Below are 24,410 nucleotides of genomic sequence, written 5' to 3'. Positions count from 1 at the left end.
CCGCCCCCGTCCCCAAACCCCTCACGGCCGCCTCCGTCCCCAAACCCCTCACGGCCGCCCCCTCACGGCGCCCACGGTCGCCAGGCAACCGCCCGCCGCGGCCTCTTTAAAAGGCCGTGCCCGCCCCTGATAGGCCGGCGCGCGGGCGGGGCCGCCTCGGGATTGGCTGGGGGCCGGGCGGGCGGAAGCGCGCGCCGCCCGCCATGAGCCGGTTCGGGGGCCGCACGCGCGAGTACCCGGCCGTGTCCATCGACCGCTTCGACCGCGACAACCTGCGCGCGCGCGCCTTCTTCCTGTCGCACTGCCACAAGGGTGAGGGCCCGCCGGGGTCCCCCGCGCGTCCCGTCCCCTTCCCCCCGTGTCCCCCGACTGACCCCGTGCGTCTCTCCCCAGATCACATGATGGGGCTGCGGGCGACCGCCCTGAAGAGGAGGCTGGAGGGCAGGTACGGGCTGGTGGCGAGGCGGCCGGTGCGCGGCAGAACAGCTCCAGGAGCTGCCATGGGTCACAAATCCCGGGATGGGAACGGGACAGGGACACCTCCCGCTAGACCGGGTTGCTCCTACCTGGCCTCGAACTCTTCCAGGGACGGGGCATCCGCAACTTCTCTGGGCAATTTGTTCCAGCGCCTCATCACCCTTTAAAAACCTTCTTCCTCGTATCCCATCTAGACCTGCCCCCTTTCAATTTGAAGTCAGCTTCCCTTGTCCACACCGTGTCCTTGTAGAAAGTCCCTCTATAATTCTTAAAAGCTCCCTTTAAATGTGAAATAGCAGTAATGTCCCCCCAGAATTTTCTCTTCTCTCGGCTGAAAAGCCCCAGCTGTCTTAGCCTTGCCTTCGTAGGAGAGGTGCTCCAGCCCTCTGACCGTCCTGGTGGTCTCCTCTGGACCTGCTCCAACAGCTCGCTGTCCTTCCTGCGCTGGGGACGCAGAGCTGGACGCAGCGCTGCAGGTGGGGTCTCACCGGAGTGGAGCAGAGGGGCAGGGTCCCCTGCCTTGTCCTGCTGCCCACAGTGCTGATCGTGCAGCCCAGGACAACATTGGCTTTCTGGGCTGCAAACGCACACTGCTGGCTCATGTCCAACCTCTCATCCACGATGCCCCAAAGTCTTCTGCAGGGCTGCTGTTAACCCATGTATCCCTCAGTCTGTTTTGATACCAGGGGTTGCCCAAATACACTTGGCCTTGTTGAACTCCCTGACGTTCATGAGCTTTGTGAGGATCTCTCTGTTATTCCCTGGAAGTGTTGATGCGCAGAGACAGTGCTGTGCCTGTGCCATGAAGGGGCCAGCTGTACTCTCTGAGGTGTATAAGCAAGCAGGTAGCAAGCAGTTTGAGAGAGACAGTTATTCCCCTCTGGCCAGCACCTGTGAGACTTTTCTGGGGTGCTGTGTCTAGCCCTGGGTCCCCTGGATAGTAAATTGATAGGTGTTTTGGTCAGCATCACCACACTGGTCTGGGGCCAGGGCCACGTGATGTGTGAGGAGAGGCTGAGAGAGCTGGATGTCTTGGGTCTTAGGAGTAGGAAACAATCATATATCACTGTTTGCAGGTAGGCGTAGAGGAGATGGAGCCAGACTTCTCATGGAAGTGCATAAAGAAAGGACAAGGCACACCTTTTTCACCATGAGGATGATCAAATGTGGCAATGGGCCCAGGGGGGTTGTGGACCAGTTCCTGGGCTCTCTTTGATTTATTAGAGTAGATAATGCATCTCCTCTGATGCAAGCAGAGAATCTCTCTTTGCTCATGAGGTCTCTGTGCATCAGCTCAAGCTTCATAAGGAATATTCTGTGTTCTGTGTGCTGACTGTCCCAAATGCCTGTTCTAGGGGTGTGTGCAGGGGTGGAGAAACAAGCAGACAGGTCACGACCATGTACCACATGCTGCATTTGTGGTTGCACAAAACCATGCAGGCAGGGGCACACAGGGGTAGGTTTGGGCTTGCTGTGCTGAAGAGAAGCCTGCAGGCTTCCAGCTCTGCAGATCTCCTCACATGAGAGGTTTCTGAGTGCAGGGTTTGATGTACTGGGTGCCAGGTGCTGATGTTGTCGTTAGATTGTTCCTCATGTCTACTTTAAAAAACACTTATCTGTGTTTTTTGTCTCCTCACAGCTTGAAAGTTAAACTATACTGCTCACCTGTAACTAAGGAATTGTTGTTGACTAACTGGAAATACAAGTTTTGGGAGAATCATATTGTGAGTTTGTGTTTATTTTGAAAATAGCACTTTCAAAGCAGTGATTCTCAGAAAGAAGCAGCTCTCTGTCCCTCAGGAGTGTCTTAGTATTGGTGTTGATACAGTGTTTCAGGGCTTGAGTACTTCCAACAATGTGCCTTTCCTGCTGCTTGCTATGTGGCATTGGTTTATTGCTGTTTGTTGTTTAATTATTTTTCCCCAAAAAATTTTTTCCTTTTCTCTCAACTTCAGCTTTACACGGCCTTCATCCTTACATTGATCATTTGTACATTTGAATTGATATTCATTTCCTTACCTTGCTCATGTCTCTTTGCTTCTGTCCTTTATTTCTCTTTCGCTTCATTTAAAGTCTCTTATTGCTTGGATTGTATATAATCTGAAGTTATATGATTTTCTGTTTGCTTTTTGGAAAATGGACTATAGCATTAAGAAGTTTTAGTATAAAAATCACAGAAAAACTTAATAAATTTACTTGATTTCCAGTGTTTGGAGCCAGACTGCAAGGGATCAGTATTATCTACAGGTGTGACTTGAAGTTATTTCCTTACCTTTGCAGAGGCAGGCAGTATAAAACAGAACATGAGTTTTTTTACATAAATAAAAATAATTATATAACAATTATTTTATATATAAAATATATTATTATATATATTATAATGATAATATAATAATTACTAATTTTAAAACAGGCATTTTAAAACAGAGCATGAGTTTTTTTACAGAAATAAAAATAGTTATATCTGCACAAGTACAGGAATACCTGGTCCCAGTGATTTGTGGGCTCTGGTTCTGGTAATAGGGGGCAGTGGGAAGTACTGCAGCACAGAGCTATCCTAGCAAGATCCACTGCTGTGGGACTGAGATTTTGGGCTTTGCAGTCATCCAAAAATGAGGCATGTGATCCATCCAGAGGAACAAGAGCTGTTGCTGATAGAAGTCCAACACTCTCTGACTCTTTTAGGCATGCACACCTTGGCTGAGGTATCTCCCTTTAATTTTTAGATAACTTTAAGGAAAATTTCTTCCACTGGAAATGGAAATTTATGACTTACTATTGGAAAATGAGTTTAATTTTACAGGCTTAGCATTAGCCAGAGTGAGTGCTACAGATCAACATAATAGACATAAACATGAAATAGAATGTTCAGTAAATCCTATAATGCAATTAATCATTTTGTTACAGGTTGCATTGGAAGTTGAAACACCAACTCAGATTTCTTTAGAAGATGAAACATCTGGTGAGGTAAGTTACAGGAAAAAAAGATTCATATGTCAGTCATGGACAGTAATGCTGTTTACATGAGTACAGGAAACACAGCTGCAGCATCTGAAGTGCACAAGCTATTTTTAAAATGTAGGTGCCCCTCCTCTCCTGTAATGACAGAAAAAGGGGTGGTAGTTCTAAACTAAAAAAGGCTCGATTTAGACTAGATGTAAGGAAGAAGCATTTTACAATGAGGATGGTGCAACACTGGAACAGGTTGCCCAGAGAGGTGGTGGATGCCCCATCCCTGGAAACATTCAAGGTCAGGATGAGGCTCTGAGCACTCTGATCTAGTTGAAGATGTCCTTGCTTATTGCAGGGGTTTTGGACTGGATGAACTTTAAAGGTCCCTTCCAACTCCAACTACTCTGTACTTGCTCACCAGGAACCAAGGAAGCAGAACTGTCTTCTGTCCAACTTGCTTTTTTAGCACCATACAATACTTGGTTCTCTCGTCTGCCATGACAGGATGGTGACTGCAGTGTGAAGAGACTCTCTGGCTTTAAAAGCAATGCTAAATGCTGCAGGAGGCTGTGGGGAGTAATGCATTGCTCTCACTGTGCTGACAAGAGTACTGGTAGTACTTACTACAGTCTGAAAATAATGCTAACCCCTCTCTTCCAGAAAGAAGATGTAGTGGTGACACTTCTGCCAGCTGGTCACTGTCCAGGTTCAGTCATGTATGTCCTTTCAATACTTTAAATGTTTCACCACCTGGCATTTAATGAGGAGTTTGACCCAAATATTGCTGTCTGCAGGTTTCTGTTTGAAGGTGAGAATGGCACTGTGTTGTACACAGGGGATTTCAGACTTGCAAAAGGAGAAGCAGCCAGAATGGAGCTTTTGCATTCAGGGACTAGGTGAGCTATTTGTGGGATATAGAAAGAACAGAAGATCATATGGCATGGACAATTTGGCTAGGTATTCATTATTTTTTCCTCATTTTATATTCTGGATTAAATAGAATTGCAATACTGCAGTTACAAGCCCCCTTTAATGTATTCTTTGTAATCAAGAGGTAGAATTACCTCCTTTGAAGAGAGAGGAAGTGGTGTATCTTAGCACTGTGGTACAATGTTTACTCTGATATCACATTTCTATCCTCCAGGGTAAAAGACATCCAGAGTGTGTATTTGGACACTACTTTTTGTGATCCCAGATTTTATCACATACCAAGCCGGGTAAGTCTAATAAATTGTGAGAAGAAAGGCCCTTAAAACTGTTGATTAATTAACTATCCCTTTGTTAGGTAAGTCTTACAAGGCAATGCCATTTTGCATTACTAAATCACAGCACTTTGGAAGTATCTTCCAAGATGATTGACGCACTTTCTACACTTTTCAGGAGGAATGTTTAAATGGGATCTTGGAGTTAGTGCGAAGCTGGACCTCACTGTCTCGTAATCATGTTGTGTGGCTGAACTGCAAAGCTGCTTATGGATATGAGTATTTATTCATAAACCTCAGCGAGGAACTCGGAATCAAGGTAATGTTTCTCTAATAGTTGCTTTGGAACAGATCCTCAGTAATGATTGTGGCCAACACTGAACTGACAATGGCTGTTTAGAGGGCTGCTCTCGGTCACAGTTATGCCTGTTTCTTTAACTTCCCTTAAAAAGTGCAGTTGTGCTCAGAATGAGCTAACTAGTTAACTTCAGTCTGGAACATCTGGGCTTTCCAAAGAGAAGTTAATTCCCAGTTTTCAAGGTCAGTGTTTACCTCACTCCCTTTTATTTTGTGAATGATAAAAGTAATTTGCATACAACATTAATAGTTAGTAAATATATTCTGATTTTCTCATGAGTATTCATCCTTCTTCAGTGTAGGTGGTATGATCTACTTGTTCTAGATGTCCAAGTTTTGGCTGACACATCTCTGCTTGGACATTATTGGGAGCAATAATTTAAATGCCTGCCAGCATTTGAGGAGAGCAGAATCACATCTACACAGCTGCTCCAGCTGCAGTCTGGCAAGCACTAATAAAGAGTAAACTCTGGCTTTCTCTAGGTGCACATGAACAAACTTGATATGTTCAGGAACATGCCAGAAATCCTGTGCCATGTTACCACAGACCAACGCACGCAGATTCACGCCTGTCGACATCCTCGGGTGCGTCTGCTCTGCAAAGCCTCCCCTGACTTTGCTGTGAAAGTGTGGTTATAGGTGCTGATGTTTGGGGCCTCTTGGGTTAATGAAGACGGGTGAAATGGTGACATAATGTGAAGCAGAGTGAAAACCTTAGTGGGTTGAAGTTTTATGTTTTTTTAGGAAAAAAATGAGAAAAATATATTAGCTTATGCTAGAAGCAATTTAATTGTATTTGAAGCCTGAAAATTGTGTTTTTAAGTGAAGTGAGACAAGCAGCAGAGTAGATCAATCAGGTATTACCCATTTCAGTGCATCAAAAGCAGCTCAGATGGTGCCTGTGTGGTTTTAGCATGTGGCCATCCACTTCCAGGATGTCTGTCAGGCTGGAGGCTCCAGCTTGGAGGAACACAGGTAGAAACTGAGATGGCACATTGGGGCATTGGTCTCTGGCTGATTTGCTCTGCCAGCTGCACTAAAAACCAAGATGTGACAGGGTCTTTCAAGGGAATTAGATGTGAGAGAGGAACGTGGTTTGGCTAGATGCTATGCTGCTTAATTTCTGAGTAAAAAAAGGTCACTGTTGAACTTAATTTTATATCCATTGGACAGGATGATGACTGCTTCCGATGGAACAGACTGCCCTGTGGGATGACTTGCCTTAATGGAACTCCCCTGCACATAATCAGCATCAAACCCTCCACAATGTGGTTTGGGGAAAGGAAAAAGAAAACCAGTGTAATCGTGAGGTGAGCATTTGGGCCACACAAAAACCTGTTGTTTCAGGTTTGTATCTTGTTTGATACGTGTATAATTGAATCTCAGAATGGACTTCAAGAGTAAGTTAGGCTGGTCTGTTGACCGCGGATGAAGAGCAGTTACCTAATTTCTGTGACTCTTTGTTTTGCTAGGACTGGGGAGAGAACATACAGAGCTTGTTTTTCTTTCCACTCTTCGTACAGCGAGGTATGTATACTTCTAGTACTGAGTATACATTGATTAAGAGAATGTAAAAGAGTTTTGATTATTCTGGAGTGGATGACAGGATTTATCATAATAAGAAAAAATCCTGTCAGTAATAAGACGTACGGAGATAGGAAGTTCTGAATGCTGAAGACAGAGAAATTTGTTTTTATATAGCTGCAGAGGAACTTGTAAAGTAGAGCAGGATCACAAGCCTATTTCCTGTTCTCTGTTCTCAGTGTATAGGTCACTTCTACAATTGTTTTGACTGCCTTTCTATTTTAGATTATTGTGTAACCATGCAATGCTTAAAGCATGGAGTTTTAGTTTACAATATATTGTTTATCTGGTTTATAATATATTATAAACAATATATTGTTTATCTGTCAGATTTGGGTGGGTTTGCCTTCTTTTCTCAGCCTACATATTTAAACTGAATTTTCTCTAATCCTGATTGCTGCTCTTGCCCCTTTTCCTGTGTTATAAGACTAAAAGGAAATTGGTCATGGCAGCATCCTCACCATAATCACACACTTTCATTTAATATGACTCGATACAGATCTGAAAACACTACTTTCTCCTAAGAAATTGAACTGAAACTGGATCAGTGCTAACAATGAACTGTCACAAAGTCTTGCACTACAAAATGGAGGAAGGCAGTACTGTTTTTAAGATCCTGATTAAGTTTAAATTTGCTCTGCCATGCAGAATTTTCAGTGGAGGTCCCAGTGTGGAATTTGTTAGTGGAATATGGGGGGTAGTGTAACTAACACTCCTACCTCCACATACAAAAATAGATGGGTCCTTGTCTTGGTTTGAGACAATTTAGAGAACACTCTGGAACGCGTTGTCTCTCTTTACAGGTTCAACTAATCCCTTTCCACCAGTAAGGAATGAACAGGAGTAGATAGAAGTGAAAAAATAACAGTTTCCTCACAAGTGCAACAGTAACAGGCAAAGAAATAACAGTAAATAACTGCTAGATACAAAATTGCAATAACATTATAGGTCACTCCAGGACAGTCCTGCCGTCTGTACAGATAGCAGTGTACTTAGCAACCTGCAAGTGTTCCCAGTGCTCAGCAGGAGTGCTCCAAAAAAGCCTCAGCAGGAGTGCCCCAAACTGGACACAATTCTCAAAGAAAATTACTGGAGATCATCTAGAAGATGACAGAGTAAGGCTAGGAAAAACAGTGTGTTTTGTCATAATGGGCTTTTACAGGGTACTTCAGGAGAGACTTTAGAAATAGAAAAGGAATAACTGATCTGCAAAACTAGAGACTTGAACTCCAGTAAGAAAAAATGCATATTTGAAAAAATCAGCAGCAGTAACGACAAGGAAGCACTGGCTCACACTGCTGGTCTGCCCAGCCCTTTCTTTCAGAGACAGTGATGGTCTTGTGTAGTAATTGATAATTGCAGTGAGGGTGTTAGGTGAGGCTGAGTTCTCAGCATCCCTTCAGACCTGTCTCCTTGTTCCAGAGATATCCACTTTGACAGAGTCATGGCTACATTGGTCTTTTCATAAAGACTACTAATAGTACTTTTGGATGTGCTTGCATCAGTGCTGCCTTTAAGTGACATTCTTAACTGTTGAAGTAATTTGTTAAATTGCTTCTTCTTTTCTGGAATTCAGATCAAGGATTTCCTGAGCTATATCTGTCCTGTGAATGTGTATCCCAATGTACTGCCAGTGGGTGGGACAGAGGACAAAGTTATGGACATGTAAGTGACAAGTGGCTGCTGGAGGGAGGTGATCCAAACTCTGCTCCTGTAAGGACAATTCCCCTCCTGAATCCCAGCCTCTCAGGAGGGCTATTGCCTTCTGCTTTACTTGTCTGATAACTCAGATTTTTTTTTTCCTATATTCAGTCCCACAGACTTGGGCTTTCTGAAGCACATGTGTATGTTGAGCTGAGTCTCATAGTTTGTATTCTACTTCCATCTGTGTGTAGAGGCTTTTCTGCTGGTAAACTCTGTTTGGGAGGAAGCTGAATACAGATTCATCTCACTCTGTTCTGTGACCCATTTCTATTTGTCATTGCTACTTCTCAGAAATTTCTTTTAAAGGTGGTTTCTCTGGGGACTTGAACTCCTCCCCTGCACAGCATTAGAGAGGCCAGTTCTTCTGTGCTGCTGTAGATGTTGACAGCTTAAAAAGCAGGAGAGCTGTGGTGTCTCAATCTGGACAGAACAAAGATTCCTTTTCCTTTTTCCTTTCCTCCTTAGTAAGAAAGGAGACTTTCACTTAATAATTACTGAATAAAATTGTAGTCAGATTTTGAACCCTGTCAGCTTGCTTTCTGTAAGTAAGGAACTACAAGATAGTTTCCAAAAAATGTACATGTTTTAAGATAAATATATTGAAAGGACAGATTTCTACCTTTCAGCTGCTGAGGCTCATCAGTGAGTCAGGACTTTGCCCTAGGTATTGCTGCCTTTGCTTTAAAATTTTTGCTGCAGTGCCTATGAAAGGCATGGAGCATTGTACTTAAAACAAGTTAAAGGATTTACTTTTGCTCCCGAAAGCATCTGCTGAGTTCTAAATATTAACTGCTTTTCTCATTCCCTTCAGATTAAAGCCATTATGCAGGTCATACAGGAGAATCACGGAACCCAGGTACAAGCCCTTAGGAACACTGAAGAGAGCCCACAAGAGAGAATTATCTGATACAGGTAAAGGTTCTGCTGCTGCTGCTGCACCTTAAACAGAAGTCTGAGACTAAGCAGAGGTGCCAAAAGCTTTGGTGTTCACCACAGTCTGTCTGTGTGTTCAAAGCAACAGCTGGAAAACAGAAATAGAAATTATGTGAACTTAGGTATTAGGAGAATGAGAGAGCTAACTGTGTGACTTAAAATGTACTTAATGCTCAACAGCCCTGTAAGTTTTTGGACGGAGTTCATTCCCTCAGTCCCAGGCCAGCCCTTGGAAAGCTTGTTCTAACTGTCTCTGTGACATACTGTGCTAGACAAGGCAAGGCAAACACTGTCAATATCATCCTGAAAAATCTCCAGCTGGGTTAAAGAATATTTTCCTCAATTTATACTAAATGAATTTTTATTAAAACTTTGCTCTCAACAAGATTTTAGCAGAGATGTGAACTTTTCTTAGTGATTTTCTGTTTGTTTCTTGCCAGATGAAGATGATCTCTTTGATTCAGAATTAATTTCTACAAGGCCTAAGATTCCAAAACAACAGAGAGGAGAGAGCAGGCCCTCCAGCACAGGACAGTCTGAAAATTCTGAAGGAAACATTAATGAGAGCACAGAAAGTTACAAAGGGACCACAACTTACACCTCTCTCAAGATAGACTTTGTGGACTGTGAAGAATCAAATGATGATGATGATGAAGATGATGAAGAAGAACCTGAAAAAAATACAGTTCAATTTCTTTCCCATGAGCCAGATGCCACTTCCACAGCCAATTTCAATGGAGTAACTAGTGACCAGCAGGAGTCTAATGCCAGTGTCCCTTGCTGGGATGAATTTTTTACAGGTAATAAACTAGAGGAAAGCTCTGAAAATGAGGACAACATCCCATCTTCAGCAGATGCTGGTGGGTCCCAGTCACTCTTCAGCGATTCAGATGGAATAAGTGACTCAACACACATCTCCTCCCAAAATTCTTCCCAGTCAACACACATATCAGAGCAGGGGAGCCAGGGCTGGGATAGCCAAATGGACACGGTGCTCATCACCTCCCAGGAGAGAAGTGCCCTGGACCTCAGCACAGGTGGGAGTAGAGCAGTGGTTCCTGTGCTGCAGGAGAGTCCCAGGGACACTCAGATGGACAGCAGCAGGGGGAAGAAGCCACCAGGTCAGAACAGACTTTGTGCCCACGATGGTGCCTGTGGCTTGAAAAGCAAAGGTTGTGAGAAAGATGCAGAAGATGGCACTGCCCACATTCAGGATGTACTGGGAGAAATAAGTGACAGCTCCAGGACTCCTGATCTGGAGCTGAGGAAGGACTCCCAGAGCTCCTCTGACTTTGAAATTCCCTTGACTCCTGGTGCTGAAGCGCCTCAGCCAGATAAACTGCACCATTTATACAGGAAGCTTGCAGCAGGTGAAAACATAATCAGTGAGAAAAAAGTCTCCTGAAAACAGGTCTAACGGATTACCTTGTGGTAATACCCAGCATGTCTATTAATACCTGAATTATTTTTCTCTTTCCTGCTGGTTACTGTCTGCAGCTATGCTGAGTCATACTTAATTCAGAAGTATCTTACTGTCAGAACCAGGAATTTGCAGCCTGTGCCTTTTATTGTTACTTCCATGAAATACTGAAAAGGAAGTATTCAGAAAGTATTCCCAGGAGGGACAGTAAAAGCCTTCTACCTCCCAAGGTTCAATTCTCCAGGACTGTAAGTAGACAAAAAATGGACCACACAAAACTAAGGGTAGGACACTAAATGAAATTTAGTGTTTATCATGAGCTCTAAGAGTTTGCCTTTGTAATGTGATCTTGGGTTTTAACAAAATAGCACACTGTGCTATTTTAACTGTGGGGACGAAGACCTAAGAATGACCATGCAAACAAGGCAGTTGTAATTTACCATTGTTTATCATTATTATAACAATTTAATCAGTACTCACTGCAGTTATTTTTAAAAATAACTGCAGAACAGATTAGAGAATTACTGAGGTTGTGAGGGGGTTTTAATTTGTTTTAAATCAAAATGTTAATTTAAAAAAGTCTCTCTTTACATTGAGCTTTAACTCCTGAGTTAGGTACTGCAGACTGCTGTCTATGCTTCACCTCCAACTCATTGCAAACACCTTGTCATCACTTCCTCTGTGTTCTGGTTTGTTCTGAACTGTTCTTCAGAAAAACTTACAATCCTGTGGTTCCCAAGTTACCAGCCCTGTCCTGCTCTGGCAGGTAACTCAGCCACAGAAGGTAACCTTGTATCCCAGACAGGCTCTTGTACTACAAAACTTCACCTCCTCTGCAACACTCTGTAGACTTCACTGTTTTAAATCAAGACAATATATTCTCCATGCATATGTGCCATTATAACTCTCTGCCAAAATTCTTAGTTTCTAACATAGAAATGTGATTCAGGTTTTTCCTAAACTGGAGTGCCTACAAAATATCAAAACCACAGAAGTCATCTAAAAATCCCTGAGGTCTTCCATCCATGGTCTTAAGTCCCAAAGAATTAAACATAATTTAGCACAACATCCCTCTCCTCTGAGTGTACCTTCAGTTGTTGTGCCAGGTTTAGTGACATGTGAATGTTAAACTGACCAGCATTCTGCCACAGGGAACAGAGGCAGGAGGGACAAAGCATTGCCATAATCTATGTATGATTCTAAGGATATTAAAGATCCATGTATTTTTCCCACTGTTACCTTTCCTGCTCTTTGTGGGATTTGTTAACCTAATTTCCAAATGTGATCTACTAACTTTGGGGTTTTTTTTAGCAAGCCTGAGTGAGTGGAACTGCTGTTGGAACTACCTCTGTGAATAAAGCCAGACAAAACAGAACCTCTTCTTTTGGCTCATTTCATATCTGAAAACTGTGCATGTAAGTTCAGGGCTGCCTTTAACAGGATGCTCAAATACACAGGAATCCAGTCTGTTCAGGCAAGTGTAAATTTATACCAGTTCTCTCCAGCCCTAAACTGAAAACACATCACTTCCTCATGGTCCCTCTGGAGTCCTTACAGTCCTAGAAAATTTGGGTACAAGCCAGGAATTAAGAGGTTGCAGTCTTAAAGCAAATTCTAGTGCTACAACTAATTTTGACAGATTAATTTTTTTTTTTTAAAAATGACAACAACAAGAGAAAAACTAAATTTAATTTATTTTATCAAAAACTATAGGAAGACAGCAATACTAGAGATGACACAATATGAAAAGAAAATGTTCCTGAGCTTACAAACTGCATCTTCTAATACAGTTCCTAAAACATACATTAAAAATAAACAAAAGATTGACTTGGAGATTAAACAAATAGACAGTAACTTTTCTTACAGGTGATCTTGCAGCTTTAGTTTTGCTACAAAAAATAAAACCAACAAAAAAAGAAGAGCTGGAGGGCAGGCCACAGTTTACCAGCCCCCAAGAAGTGCATACACACAACTGAATTGGTGACCATGATGTTGCCAATGGACCACAAAGCAAAACAAAGGCAGAAGCTGGGTTGGTTTAGCTTCCCTAAGGAATTGGAAACAGCTATTTCTCCATTTCCAGTTTGGCAATTTTCTGCCAAACTCATAAAAACAGTCAAAGGAGTTTTAAAAGTGACACAGTGTCCCTTTAAGCTAATTCACTGGCTGCAATCCAAATACACTGTGAATATGTAAATATAAAATACTGTTCAAGGCTCTTATGTTGGAAACTGGATTAATGGGTTTCCTTCAAATAAATACAAAATACTGCTACCTCCCAGAACATAAATTAACGGTTCTTTATTTATGGCAGAAGATAACACACATATCCTTAACCAACAGCAGCATTATTCCAGTGCCGGTGATAACATTCTCTGCCTCTGGAAAAGGCAGACACCGTACTCCAGTACAACTGCCACAACTGTTACCTTCTAAAATGCAGCTACTTGCAATAGTAAAATCAAAGTGGGCATGGGGAGAGACAGAGCCTGGGGCCTGCCCCGTGCCCCCGGCACAGGCGGGGCTGGAGTAAGGAATCCATCTCTTGCCACAGCTGCTCCATCCTGCAGGGACAGCCCAGGCTGCAGCGGATTAAGGAGCTGGAGACTGCAGATTCCATCCACATGGAATGCACTGCTCATTTGAGCTACATGCAAGAGAAGCACTACTGATTCCAAACGATGCAAGATCATCTAGAGTTTGCTGACATTAAAGCTTCACATTTCACTTAAAACTTTAAATTAAAAAAAAAAAAAATTAGAGATATGGCGTGACAAAACTTACAAGATTCAGCATTTATCAACTGTGGATACAGGTGAGCCTGATCAAATACTTTTAAATCTAAGCAAACTTCCTCCTATTCATTAAGCAATATAAGGTCTCTATTTCAATGTGCATCTCTGTATTGTAGATTACAAAACTCACACAGCATTTCCAGCAGCCCATGCTCTTCACCAAAAGTGTAAAACTGATTTTGGCTAGTAGCATATAAAATGTCATTTGCTACCAAAGAGCCAGATCTTCAGTACAAATGCAACTGTGCTTCTTAAGAAACAACCTTGAAATGCTCTTTTTGAAGTGCTAATAATTAACATGGAATTTAAGGCATTTTCTAACAAATTAAGTAAACAGTTACATGCTAGGTACTTGACTTCATTCACCTGAGCCAACAGCTGTGTACCTTATAAAGGTAACTAGCTGACTTACAATACATAGCCAGCATCCAGCTATGGAGCATCCATTTATGGAGCAACATTATTCTGCCTGACCCTGTCAACATTTACATGACTGGTAAGCAATATGCAAGTTTTATGAGCTCTGAATCCATGAGAAAAAGGCATGTGGATCATTCCTAGAGCATGGATCTTGGCTGCAACTCCACTCATCACCCACCTCAACTGCTCTTCAGTGGTTCTGAAGCCAAGCAAAACTTAGCATATGTTATGAATAGATTGAGACAACTTTAAGATGATCAGGGAAAAAAAAAAGATTACTAAAGCAGCTGAAGAACAGCACATTTCTCAGCCTTTACATTCAAGAACATCTCACAAATGTCTACAGCAAATGGGTATACTCACCCCTAGTCTAACTTCACTGAAGTTAACATTTTTGCAACCAGAAAATACAGGCCTAGTATCTTAGAAGTCTGTCACTAGGTAAAAAAGACACAGTATGTAAAAATTTAACCAAAACCAGTTGTGAATATACATCAACCCCAGGGCTCTTTTGCACCTAACAGATAACAAAGCATATCTCCACAATGCACCAACTTTGTTAGACAATGGGCTGCTCTCTTTAACCTTTTGCTGTTTCCAAACTGTATCCAGCAACTTGTTCCAGCCATGACTGCCAAATTTATGCAATGAAAACAAACAGCCAAATGTTACTTCTGACAATTCCATATTTACAAATGCTCTGTGGAACTGCAGTCCTCCTATAGAATCCTAACAAAATCAGAGCATAACAACTGAAAACATTCTACATAACATCAGCTAAGAAGTTCAAATTTTACACTTGGGATCTGTTAATACCAACTACAGAATCACAGAATCAATTAGGCTGGAAAAGGCTTTTGAGATCATCGAGTGCAACTTATGACTGAACACCATCTTGTCAACCAGACCATGGCACTGAATGCCACATCCACTCTTTTTTTAAACACCTTCAGGATGCTCCTATCTGAGCAGCCCATTCCAGTGTCCAATCACCCCTTCTGTGAAGAAATTTTTCCTAATATCCAACCTAACCCCACCAGCACAGCTTGAGACTATGTCTCCTTGTCCTATTGCTGGATCCCTGGAAGACTGACCCTCACCTGGCTACACCCTCCTGTCAAGGAGTTGTAGAGAGAGATGAGGTCAGCCCTGAGCCTCCTTCTCTCCAGATACATGATGGAGTGGCTTGGTGAGCTTATCTGCCAGCTCCCTCTTCACCCTAGGATGGATCCCATCTGGTCCCATGGACTTATGAGCATCTAAGTGACTCAGCAAGCTTCTAACTGCTTCCTCCTGGATTACAGGAGGACTGTTCTTCTCCAGCTCAGGAGGCCAGTTGTCCTGAGGACAGAGCAACTGTCTTGATGTTGAAAACTGAGGCAAAGAAGGTGTTAAGTACCTCAGCCTTGTCCTCATCTTTGGTAACCATATTCTCTCACTGTGTCCAACAATGAATGGAGTTTTCCTTGCCCCTCCTTTTGCTATTAATGTATTTATAAAAACATTTTTTACTATTCTTTAAAGAAGTGGCCAGGTTAAGTTTTAACTGAGCTTTGGCCTCTCTAATTTTCTTTCTGCAATTACTTTCTTTGCATGGAGTTCCATGGACATTTTACACTTTGCACTTCTGTGAACCTTTATTTACACACTGGCTTCTCCTTAATCCCTCACCCTGGTGCCATAAATGTTATTGCAAAGATCTTCAAGCTTTTCTTTATATAACAAAAAAAGCAAAAGAACTGTCAACTAAGATTTAGAATTCAAATCAAATGCTTCCTAACTTCTCAAGATATAAAAAACATGTAGCGTGAAGCTGAATCACAGAAGGCTTTGATTGGATATTAGGAAAAGGTTCTTCACCCAGAGGGTAGTTGGGCACTGGAAGAGGCTCCCCAGGGATGTGGTCACAGCACCAATACTGGCGGAGTTCAAGAAGCGTTTGGACAATGCTCTCAGGCACAGGGTGTGACTCTTGGGGATGTCCTGTGAGGACTAAGGGTTGGACACAATGACCCTTGAGGGTCCCTTCCAATCCGGCTTATTCTATGATTCTAAGAATATTCAAATCAAGGTACATTTTAGAGTTTTCTTTGCATACATTTTATGGCTTCCTAAACAACTGCTCTAGAAAAATGAATTTTTAATCCCCATTAGCAGTTCTGTATTGGCTTGAAACACTACAATCTCTTTCTTTGGCCAATGCCATTTCAATTACAAACACAATACTTTGTTTTCACCATCCTTATTTACATTAGGTGTAAGAATACTTGAATATGTGTGAGAAAGAAGAGTCTTCTTAAAACACAAAAAAAGAACAAAATATTTGTGACTTTGGATACCCGAACTCAGTTGAGATAACCTCTGCAACACATGGCTCCACATTTACAGACAGTTCTGATGCTCTTTTTGGATGGGGTAAGACCTTCAGCAGAGTCTGAAGTCAGATCTAGTGAACCTGCAACACAGATGAACACAAGTAAGGAAGTTCTAAAAGACAGACCAAGATCATGCCCAGTATTCAAACAGCTTCTAAAGGCCTTGTAACAGCCCAGTTCAAAGAGCCGTGTGTGAAGCTCACTCAGATTCTACTGACACCCTTGTTACAGCTACTTGTACAACACGTGGCATACACATCGGAATCCAAAACTCAGACTTGATCTTTGTACCCCCCAGGTGTCCACATGGATCAGCTGACAGTGCAGCTGGCCTTCAATGCCAGTGTTACAAACAGAGAGAAAGAAGAGTTGTAAGGTTCAAGATCAATTTGGCAGTATGGTGTTTTAAGCCCAGATGGCAATGAAACACCACACAGACTCACTTTCACCCCAGCAGAGCAGGGAGGAGAACCAAAAGTAAAACTTGGTAGGTTGAGATAAGAACAGTTTAATAATTGAAACAGTAAAATATTGTAATAATTATGATATTCTGATTATGCTGCTGATGATTATTATTAGAAGTAGTAAAAGAAAAAAACCAATATGAGTGATGCACATACAATTGCTTACCTTTGGCTCATTGATGCCCAGAGACCATCCCTGAACTCTGATCAGCCCTTTCTGGATATCTCCCCAGTTTCCACATTGGGCATGACATTCTCTGGCATGGAATATCTCTTTGACTAGTTCATCTGTCTATGCTTCCTACCAGAGTTTTGTTTTACATTTTTTTTTTGAGTACCTCCTCACTGGTAAAAGCATGAGACACAAAAAAGTTCTTGACCTAAGAAAACATCAGTAAATTATCAACACTATTCTCATACTGTCTCTAAAACACAGCACTGTTCCAGCTACTGAGAACAAATTACCTCTATCCCAGCTGAAACAGCTCTTCCATAGGACCCACATCCACAGCTGAGGCCTACAGGACACCAGAACTCAAAGACCATGGTCATGCTGCTGAGCTGTTACAACTGCCTTAATATCTATCTTAGTAACTATCACTAACAGACTACCTAGAAAGTAGTTTACCTGCAGTGCTAATTTGAATAAAGGAAAGCTTTATTTAAGGGCAGCCTGACCATTCCTTTGAGCATTCCTGGGACAAGGCTTCAAAATATTTTGCTTTACCAGACAATCCAGCCACAATCCCTGACGTGCTAGGAGCACTGAGGGAGGCAGTGCACTAGAGATGCAGGCAAAAGCTTCTGGATGTGCTCCTCTCTGTACTACACGTCATGAGCAATGACTATTCTGAAAGCCAGAGCTATGTTTATAAAAAGCTGTGCCTGAGCTGAAATGCTACCATCATTCAGGCTGCAGTAAACCCCACCAGCACCCCAAAACTTCCACAAGAATCATGTTAAAATGTGCAGACCTTTCATCTGATAGTCAAAGGTTAGCTCTTCTCCAGCCTTGATGGTTCGGGTAGAGAACAGTGCTATTCGAGGAAGACGCAAGTCGAGGTTATCAATAAACACATTGAAGACTTGAAGATTTGGATCACACTGTAAGCAAAAATTAATGCAGTTTCTGTTTAGAAAAAATAACATTTAATATCACTGAGGTGTTTAAGTAAACCAAGGTCACAGCAAAGACCTTGCTGTCTTCTGTCTCAGTGACAGAAGTATGCAATTAAGTTATCTTCTGAAATCAACAAATTGAAATAATGTTCCAGGAGAACATTCGTAGCTCAGATTCAAGTCCTTCCAGGAAGGCAACATTTGCACAATGTGCAGACTACACTAATATGCAACAATCTATAAAAAAATGGCACCTTCAAAGGTGACAACAAAAACGCTGATAAAATAATTAGAGCTACATTCAGAGGCTAGTATGTACCAACAAAACCCATAAAAAGAATTAAAGTTGAAAGAAAACTACAAACAACCTAGTGTTTCAAGCCCCACAGATTCACTTCTCTGTAGTGATGTTTAAGCATTGCTTCCAGGTCAGAGATAACATCTTCATACTATGCATGAATTTCTACTGTAAACTGCAAACCTGCTTGGCTTCTGAATTTCCTGCCATGATCTGGGTGCTTAGAGGAGAGTGAAGGTCACTAAGCTGGAACTAGAAACCACTTCCTCATTTTCTCTGGATTAAGTGTCAAAAGTCAGTAGTCCCTGAGACTGTTAAATTCTGAATGCTTTTTTGTTCTTTAACAGTGAAATATATCACACATTAAACAATCAGAAGTGAAGTCACAGACATCTGAATTTACACTGAAGACTGAGAATACTCCACTCCCATTTTCAAAAGTGAAAAGCAACTGTATCTAAAACTCTTCTTTATCCTTTTCCCTGGCAAGCCTGCAGGAAATACAAGTATCTCCATCTCAAAAACCCGAAGACATGAATTTTCTGAAATTCATGAAATTGACTGCATGCCTCACAAATACTGAATTAGTATGAAATAATAATTTTTAGCTCAGGAATCCTTACAAATGCAGGTCAGCCTTCTTGCTTTAGGTACTTCAGTTGAACTTCAATAAAACACTACAAAAACTGCTTGTAAAATTTACTTTTGAGTTCTCTGGCAAGTTTAGATTAGAAGGAAAAATTATATTTGTCTGCTGTAGATACCTAAGAAAGCACAGGAATTTTCTCTTTTTCCTCTGCCAAGTTTGCAGGATGAAATTCAGAGTAATGTTCCATCCTGCCCAGCTACAAAATAACACATCAATTCCTGTCATCTCTGACTCCTGGCTAATTTCATTAAGGACCTGTCACATGTTAAGTATTTCAGGTACTCAGAAAAAACACACCCAAACCAACCCTATTGTGGTTGTCTAGAACCAGCTGATTCCGTGAAAACTCCAGTCCTACAGGATGTCCACTTCAGGCAGCATCTCTCCCCCAGATTTTTGTAGGCAGTCTCAATCCAAGTAAGGCCCAGTATTCTGTTCTATTTATTACATCATCTGATTAACTGGACTGTGCTGGCATGAAGCAAACTACTCCAGAAAAACTGTGAATACAGTAAGGAAATGTTTACAGTAGAAAACATTTCTAGCACAATGAGGATAATTCTCCAAATCCTTAGTATACAAAACAAAGTCTTACACTGTGGTTCACAAAGTGGGACACATTTCCATATCGAGCTGCATCTACTGTAAATTCATCTGAGTCATAGTCCAAATCAAACAAGTATGTATTTCCCTGGTTGTCATAGAACTGGCCTCGCCTCTCTGCTTCCTCACTTGTAATCACCTAAAAAAAAAAAAAAAGAAGAAAAAAGACACCTGCATCTTACTGTTAATTATTACTAAATCAAAACAAAAATCACAACCAAGTTAGAAAAAAAGTTTAAAAAATACTTAGCAAAACCAATACCACAATAAGTTTTTGATGTTGAAATAGCATTCCATCTAATGAATGAAGAATACATAAGAGTACATACAGCTGAACTAATTATTTTTGATTGAGGCTTCTCTGGATGCAATTTGTCTACAGCTGATGCACAGCACTACCTTGTCTCTGGAAAAAAAAACATATAAGCACCCTCTACTAATAATTTTGATTATGACAATCCAATCAACTGTTTTTACGTGAAGTTTCTATATACACACTTTTTCCATTAGATCCAGAAAGCCTCACTTACTTCACATAAAACCAAGATTCAACCTTTTCCCTTTGCAAAGGTGATCAACAGGTATCAGTCTTTAAAACCCAGCCACATTTACAGTCTGATATTCATTTCCTCTCTTCCCAGAAGCATCTCTTCCTGCTATTTTTGACTGCAATGAAAGATCCTATTCACTGCAGCTCAGACAGACATCACTTCACAAAGCTCAATCTATTCAATTAGGCGAGTGTGTCACTGTCGACAGATGAAACAGCTTAAACAACTTCATGTGCAGCCTGTCACATTAAACACATTCTGTTGTGCAGATTCAGCAAAGAAATCATAACTTGGCAGCAAGAGAGATACAAAATGTAATGGAATTGGACAACAATCTCTCTAAAAATCTGACAGATGAGATTTGAGAACTCAGCAGTAGATATGAAGTAGGTTCAGGTGAAATGGTAAATACACACTCTTTCCTTTAAGCAACAAAATTACATAATCACCTTTCGGTGAATGGAGTGTATGACCTTTTGTATATTTAAAGGAAATGGATGAACGTGAGAAGAAGCTTTCAGGCAGGAAGCATGGAGGAAATCTACTTAAGAGCATAATCATTGTACAAAGGGACAGAAGGAAATACTTTGAGTCAACATAGTAGCAAGGCAGATTTGTGGTAGAAACTCAACAGACTGTAACAGAGAACTGCCAGGAACTGCTGGTGTGAAGAGACCTAGAACAGAGCAGAGGCTGAAACACATAAACAAGGGCAATACAAAATCTCAAGAGTAACTCAATGTATGTATTTTATAATATAAAAGTTCTCTTTGAAATAATATGAGTTGAATAAGCAGATAATGTCCGTACTATGAGCGTTACTCTTGCTGTTAATCAAAAGCAATAAATATGCTTGGAAATACTACCTTAGAAGTGCAGATAAAACAGAAAAGGGACTGCAAGTCTGTGCAGGGAGTTTCAAAATGACTGTATTTTGGGAATGGCAAAAAACTACAAAAAAGATGATCAGGGAAGAATGAAGACTATGATTGCCATGAAAGAAATTAAGGACTTGCCTTTAGAAACACTATTAGGGCATGCATCTATAATAATTCTTTAGTACCATATAAGAGAAATATTCTCTTTAGTTTTGATCTTTTACAACTGCTCTGGAATGAAAGAATGTTGTAGACAACAGATTTTTGCTGTCAACTTGAATGTCCCTTTATATCTCCACTCAAAGGCCGACTGATCTATTATATAGTAGAATTGCAGAGTATCCTGAGTTGGAAGAGTCCCACAAGGATCACCAAGTCCTGGCCCTGCCCAGGACATCCCCAGGAACCACACCATGTGCCTTAGAGTATTGTCCAAACACGCCATGAACTTTGTGAGGCTTGTTGCCATGACCACCTCCCTGGCGAGCCTGTTCCAGTGTCTGACCACCCTCTGGGTGAAGAAGCCAAGAAGTGTGAAAACTGAGAGAAAGCTCATTAAGATTTTATCTAACGTTTCCTTGATTGTATGTAATTCACCTCTACGAGATAAATACATACCTACCTCTCCAACATACTCCATCACAAAACTGTTGGTTTTAATATTCTGGAGGGTTTTTACTCCCCAGCCACGGCCGTTGTTGGTTCTGAAGATGCAGAGTGAATACGGGGTTCCTTTCTGCACAATCCTATTCGGGCAGTCAGGCCCACACCTACAATATGAATTGCACTCATAGATGGGCAAGCCAGGCTGGATTTTCAATTTCTTACGTTTATTGTAAGCCAAAATAAACCCAGCCTCCTTTGGACAGCACTTCTCAGCAGGGCAGTCAGCACATTCGCAGCCAGTTGTTATTCCATTGAGCACATTTATTCCTGGAGCAGGTTTGTACTCATTGATGTAGTAGAAGTCTAAAGGAGGGCCTTCAAGATCCACGGTGTTTTCTACCAGAATCATTGCTTTGTGATTCTTTTTCCTGTTGAGTTCTTCTTTCCACCTCTGCAGAGCTATTCTTTGTTTGGCCTTCTTTACAATATAATCTGCAATTGCAGGTTTCAAAGTTTTAACATGGTTTCTCAGCTTCATTGCTTTGCCTCCCCTCCCCCGAGACAAGTATTCATTTTTGTCTCTAAGAAAGTTCTGAATAAGCAGAGGACAGTTCAGATGTTTCTGAGGTTCCCAAGTATTTGAAGATTCTGGCCATCCTTTCCATTTCACAAGATAGTATGCTTTGCCCTTGAAATACAGAAACAGATACAGATTTAGCCAGAGATCATGTTGCTGAAATCCAGCATCACAGAACAACACAGACAAACACAAGAGCTCTGGACCTAAAGATCAGCACACAGGGCAGAAGGCCTTGATATCCCCATAAAAATTACAACAGGGGAGAAAGAAAAATCAGGTTGTTTGCAAATTAACTTGTAGCACAACTTTGCATACTTTACACAATGTCTCTAGGGGCGAAGAAATCAAAAGTTGGGATGAACTCTGCTAACAGCACACCTGGAGGAGGAGGAGGCTAGTTTGTCCAGGCAGGTGGTAACTCACTGTATGACTCGTACACACAAGCAGAATGCAGTCGTATCGCACACAGAACAAAAAAAAAAAGAAAAATGTAGCAAAAAAAGTCTAAAACTCACTATTGGTTATACCAACCATCCTCCCAGAGCACTAATTCATTTGGTAAGTGTAATATTGTATTTACAATGAAGCAGCATACATTTTGCACTTATTTTAAAAAGATAAATAACTGTAACAAGGACAAATCCTGAGACTGAATTTCACAGGAATCCATTTGCAGCACATGGCCCTAATTCTTCGTCAAATAGACGAAAAGAATCAAGAGAGAAATACACATAGTTGTCTGCAAATAAAGGAGAGGCATCATAATTTATACTGAACTATCACCCTAAAGCATCAGCATCACATACACAACGGTGAAACATTTCATATTCTAAATGTCTGTAATTTCAGGAAAAGATCTTCCTTCCACATACTGAAAGTAGCAGCGTACACCACTTTCTGTTTACAGTTTAAAGTTTAAAATATATTTAATTTGATGCCAGCAAAAGCTTTGTCCTCACTGTCTACTGCTTTATATTACAAGCAAAACTATCTTTGGCTTGCTTCCAAATTTCAGCTGAAACAGTGATCAAATTGGTCTGTGTTTCTCTTACCTCTGCTACCTTGTAGTCACACAAATATTCCACCTCATAACTCTTTAGACTCCTGTTGGTGATTCCAATGGATTTACATGTGAGATTTTCCTTCCTACATAATTCTTGGAGGGTCTCAAGTGAAGCTAGACATGGCACATACCAGGCTACAATAAGAAAATTGGTAAAGAATCCTATTTAATGTGCTAAATTGAAATCATCATGCCTCATCCCAGAGTCCCCACATTACCATTTGTGACAGCAGTCTATGAGTCTCTTGTACAACTGCAGCGTCTCCAACTCAACCCTTCTCTAACGGGCCAAGTTAAACACGTTCATGATTCCCTACCTGCACCTTTATCCTCTACAGTACGTAAGCATCTAAAGAACAACAAATATTTTGTAAGGCAGAGACTTCCACAGGTGAAAGGTGCACTAAAAGCACCAGCATTTTTTTCTACAATTACAGCATCGCATAACTGAATTACGGCAAGCACGAAGGCTCCATTCTTTAACAAGACCGCCAAATTTCTGCAGTCAAGAGCAGCTGAGTACTTGTGATGCAACCATGGTGACTGGCCGAAGAGACAGAGACCCAGAGCCCGCACCCGGAAAGATCGCGAGTGCCCGGTCAGCCAGGCGGATTTAGAGGGACGCGGCACTCTGCAGGGCGCCAGCGCCCGGGGAACACCGGGATCAAGGGGCTGAGGGAAGTGCAGAGCGGGAGCCGCCGGCTGCGGGGCCGTGCCCACCTCCCCCCGGGGCTCCGCGGGGCTCTCCCGCCCCGGCCCGCGGCGCAGTTCACAGAGCTCGGGAGGGGGCGGCGGTGCCTTTCCCGCCGCCGCACCGGGAGCCAGCGCCTCTCGCTGCGTCCCACCCTCGGTTCCAGGTTTACCCCAGGCACCTCCCGCCCTCCTGCCACAGCTCCCCTGGGGCCAGCGGGCAGGACCCCCAGCCCTTCCCTTACCGCCCGCCGGGGGTCTGTGGGCAGGGGCGGTGGGAACGGTCCTGACAGAGCCGGGTGACAGGGACCGGCAGCGGCTCCCATCGCCGAAAGCTAGCGGGAGCTTCCCCACCCGTCCTGCCCGGCCCCGCTGCCCGGCAGGCAGCAGAGCCGCGGGCGGCCCCGTGCCCAGCCCGCTCCCCCCTCACCTCCGCGCCAGCTCTCCATGTTGGGGGGTGGGCCGCGCTCGGGCAGCGCCGGCTCCGCCCCCCGCCGGAAGGGGGCGGGGCGCAGGGGGCGGCCCCGCCCGCCCTCGCCTTTCCCGCCTCTGCCGTGAGGGGCCCCCGGCGGGCCGGAGCCGGGAGAGCGGGAGCGGGGCGGATTTAAAGCCATTTTGCTTTTGTTCTTACAGAGCTCTGCGGTGCCCGGGACAGGCACCGGGGGAACCGCGAGGCAGCTTCTTTCCCAG

General features: G+C 42.5%; 2 protein-coding genes across 3 annotated transcripts; one reads left to right on the top strand and one right to left on the bottom strand.

The window, feature by feature from the left end:
- Nucleotides 1–181: 181 nt before the first annotated feature.
- DCLRE1C (DNA cross-link repair 1C) lies at nt 182–12,004 on the top strand. The gene is given in 15 exon segments (XM_068189537.1): nt 182–312; nt 394–445; nt 2,117–2,201; nt 3,385–3,444; nt 4,090–4,145; nt 4,224–4,325; nt 4,574–4,646; nt 4,810–4,950; nt 5,472–5,573; nt 6,162–6,298; nt 6,461–6,515; nt 8,149–8,237; nt 9,088–9,188; nt 9,650–10,593; nt 10,595–12,004. Coding segments are annotated over 15 exon segments (2,175 nt in total). The 5' UTR covers nt 182–203; the 3' UTR covers nt 10,664–12,004.
- A 301-nt stretch (nt 12,005–12,305) lies between these two features.
- SUV39H2 (SUV39H2 histone lysine methyltransferase) lies at nt 12,306–24,207 on the bottom strand. Of its 2 annotated transcripts, XR_010998922.1 has the most exons (7): nt 24,151–24,207; nt 23,020–23,165; nt 21,404–22,075; nt 19,345–19,491; nt 17,658–17,787; nt 16,850–17,028; nt 12,306–16,299 (listed from the first exon to the last, which is right to left on the bottom strand). XR_010998922.1 is itself a non-coding variant. In XM_068189539.1 (6 exons), the coding sequence occupies exons 1-6, from the start codon at nt 24,167–24,169 to the stop codon at nt 16,190–16,192; spliced, it is 1,224 nt and encodes a 407-aa protein (XP_068045640.1). In that variant the 5' UTR covers nt 24,170–24,205; the 3' UTR covers nt 12,306–16,189. The 2 variants fall into 2 exon arrangements, 1 of the variants encoding a protein (XP_068045640.1); XM_068189539.1 differs by lacking the exon at nt 16,850–17,028 and having other exon boundaries at nt 24,151–24,205.
- Nucleotides 24,208–24,410: the final 203 nt, after the last annotated feature.

Source organism: Anomalospiza imberbis, chromosome 5, assembly GCF_031753505.1.
Source record: "Anomalospiza imberbis isolate Cuckoo-Finch-1a 21T00152 chromosome 5, ASM3175350v1, whole genome shotgun sequence".
Taxonomy (NCBI): Eukaryota; Metazoa; Chordata; class Aves; order Passeriformes; family Viduidae; genus Anomalospiza; species Anomalospiza imberbis.
The sequence above is the reverse complement of the archived record's forward strand: the minus strand, read 5'-3'. Positions and strand labels throughout refer to the sequence as shown.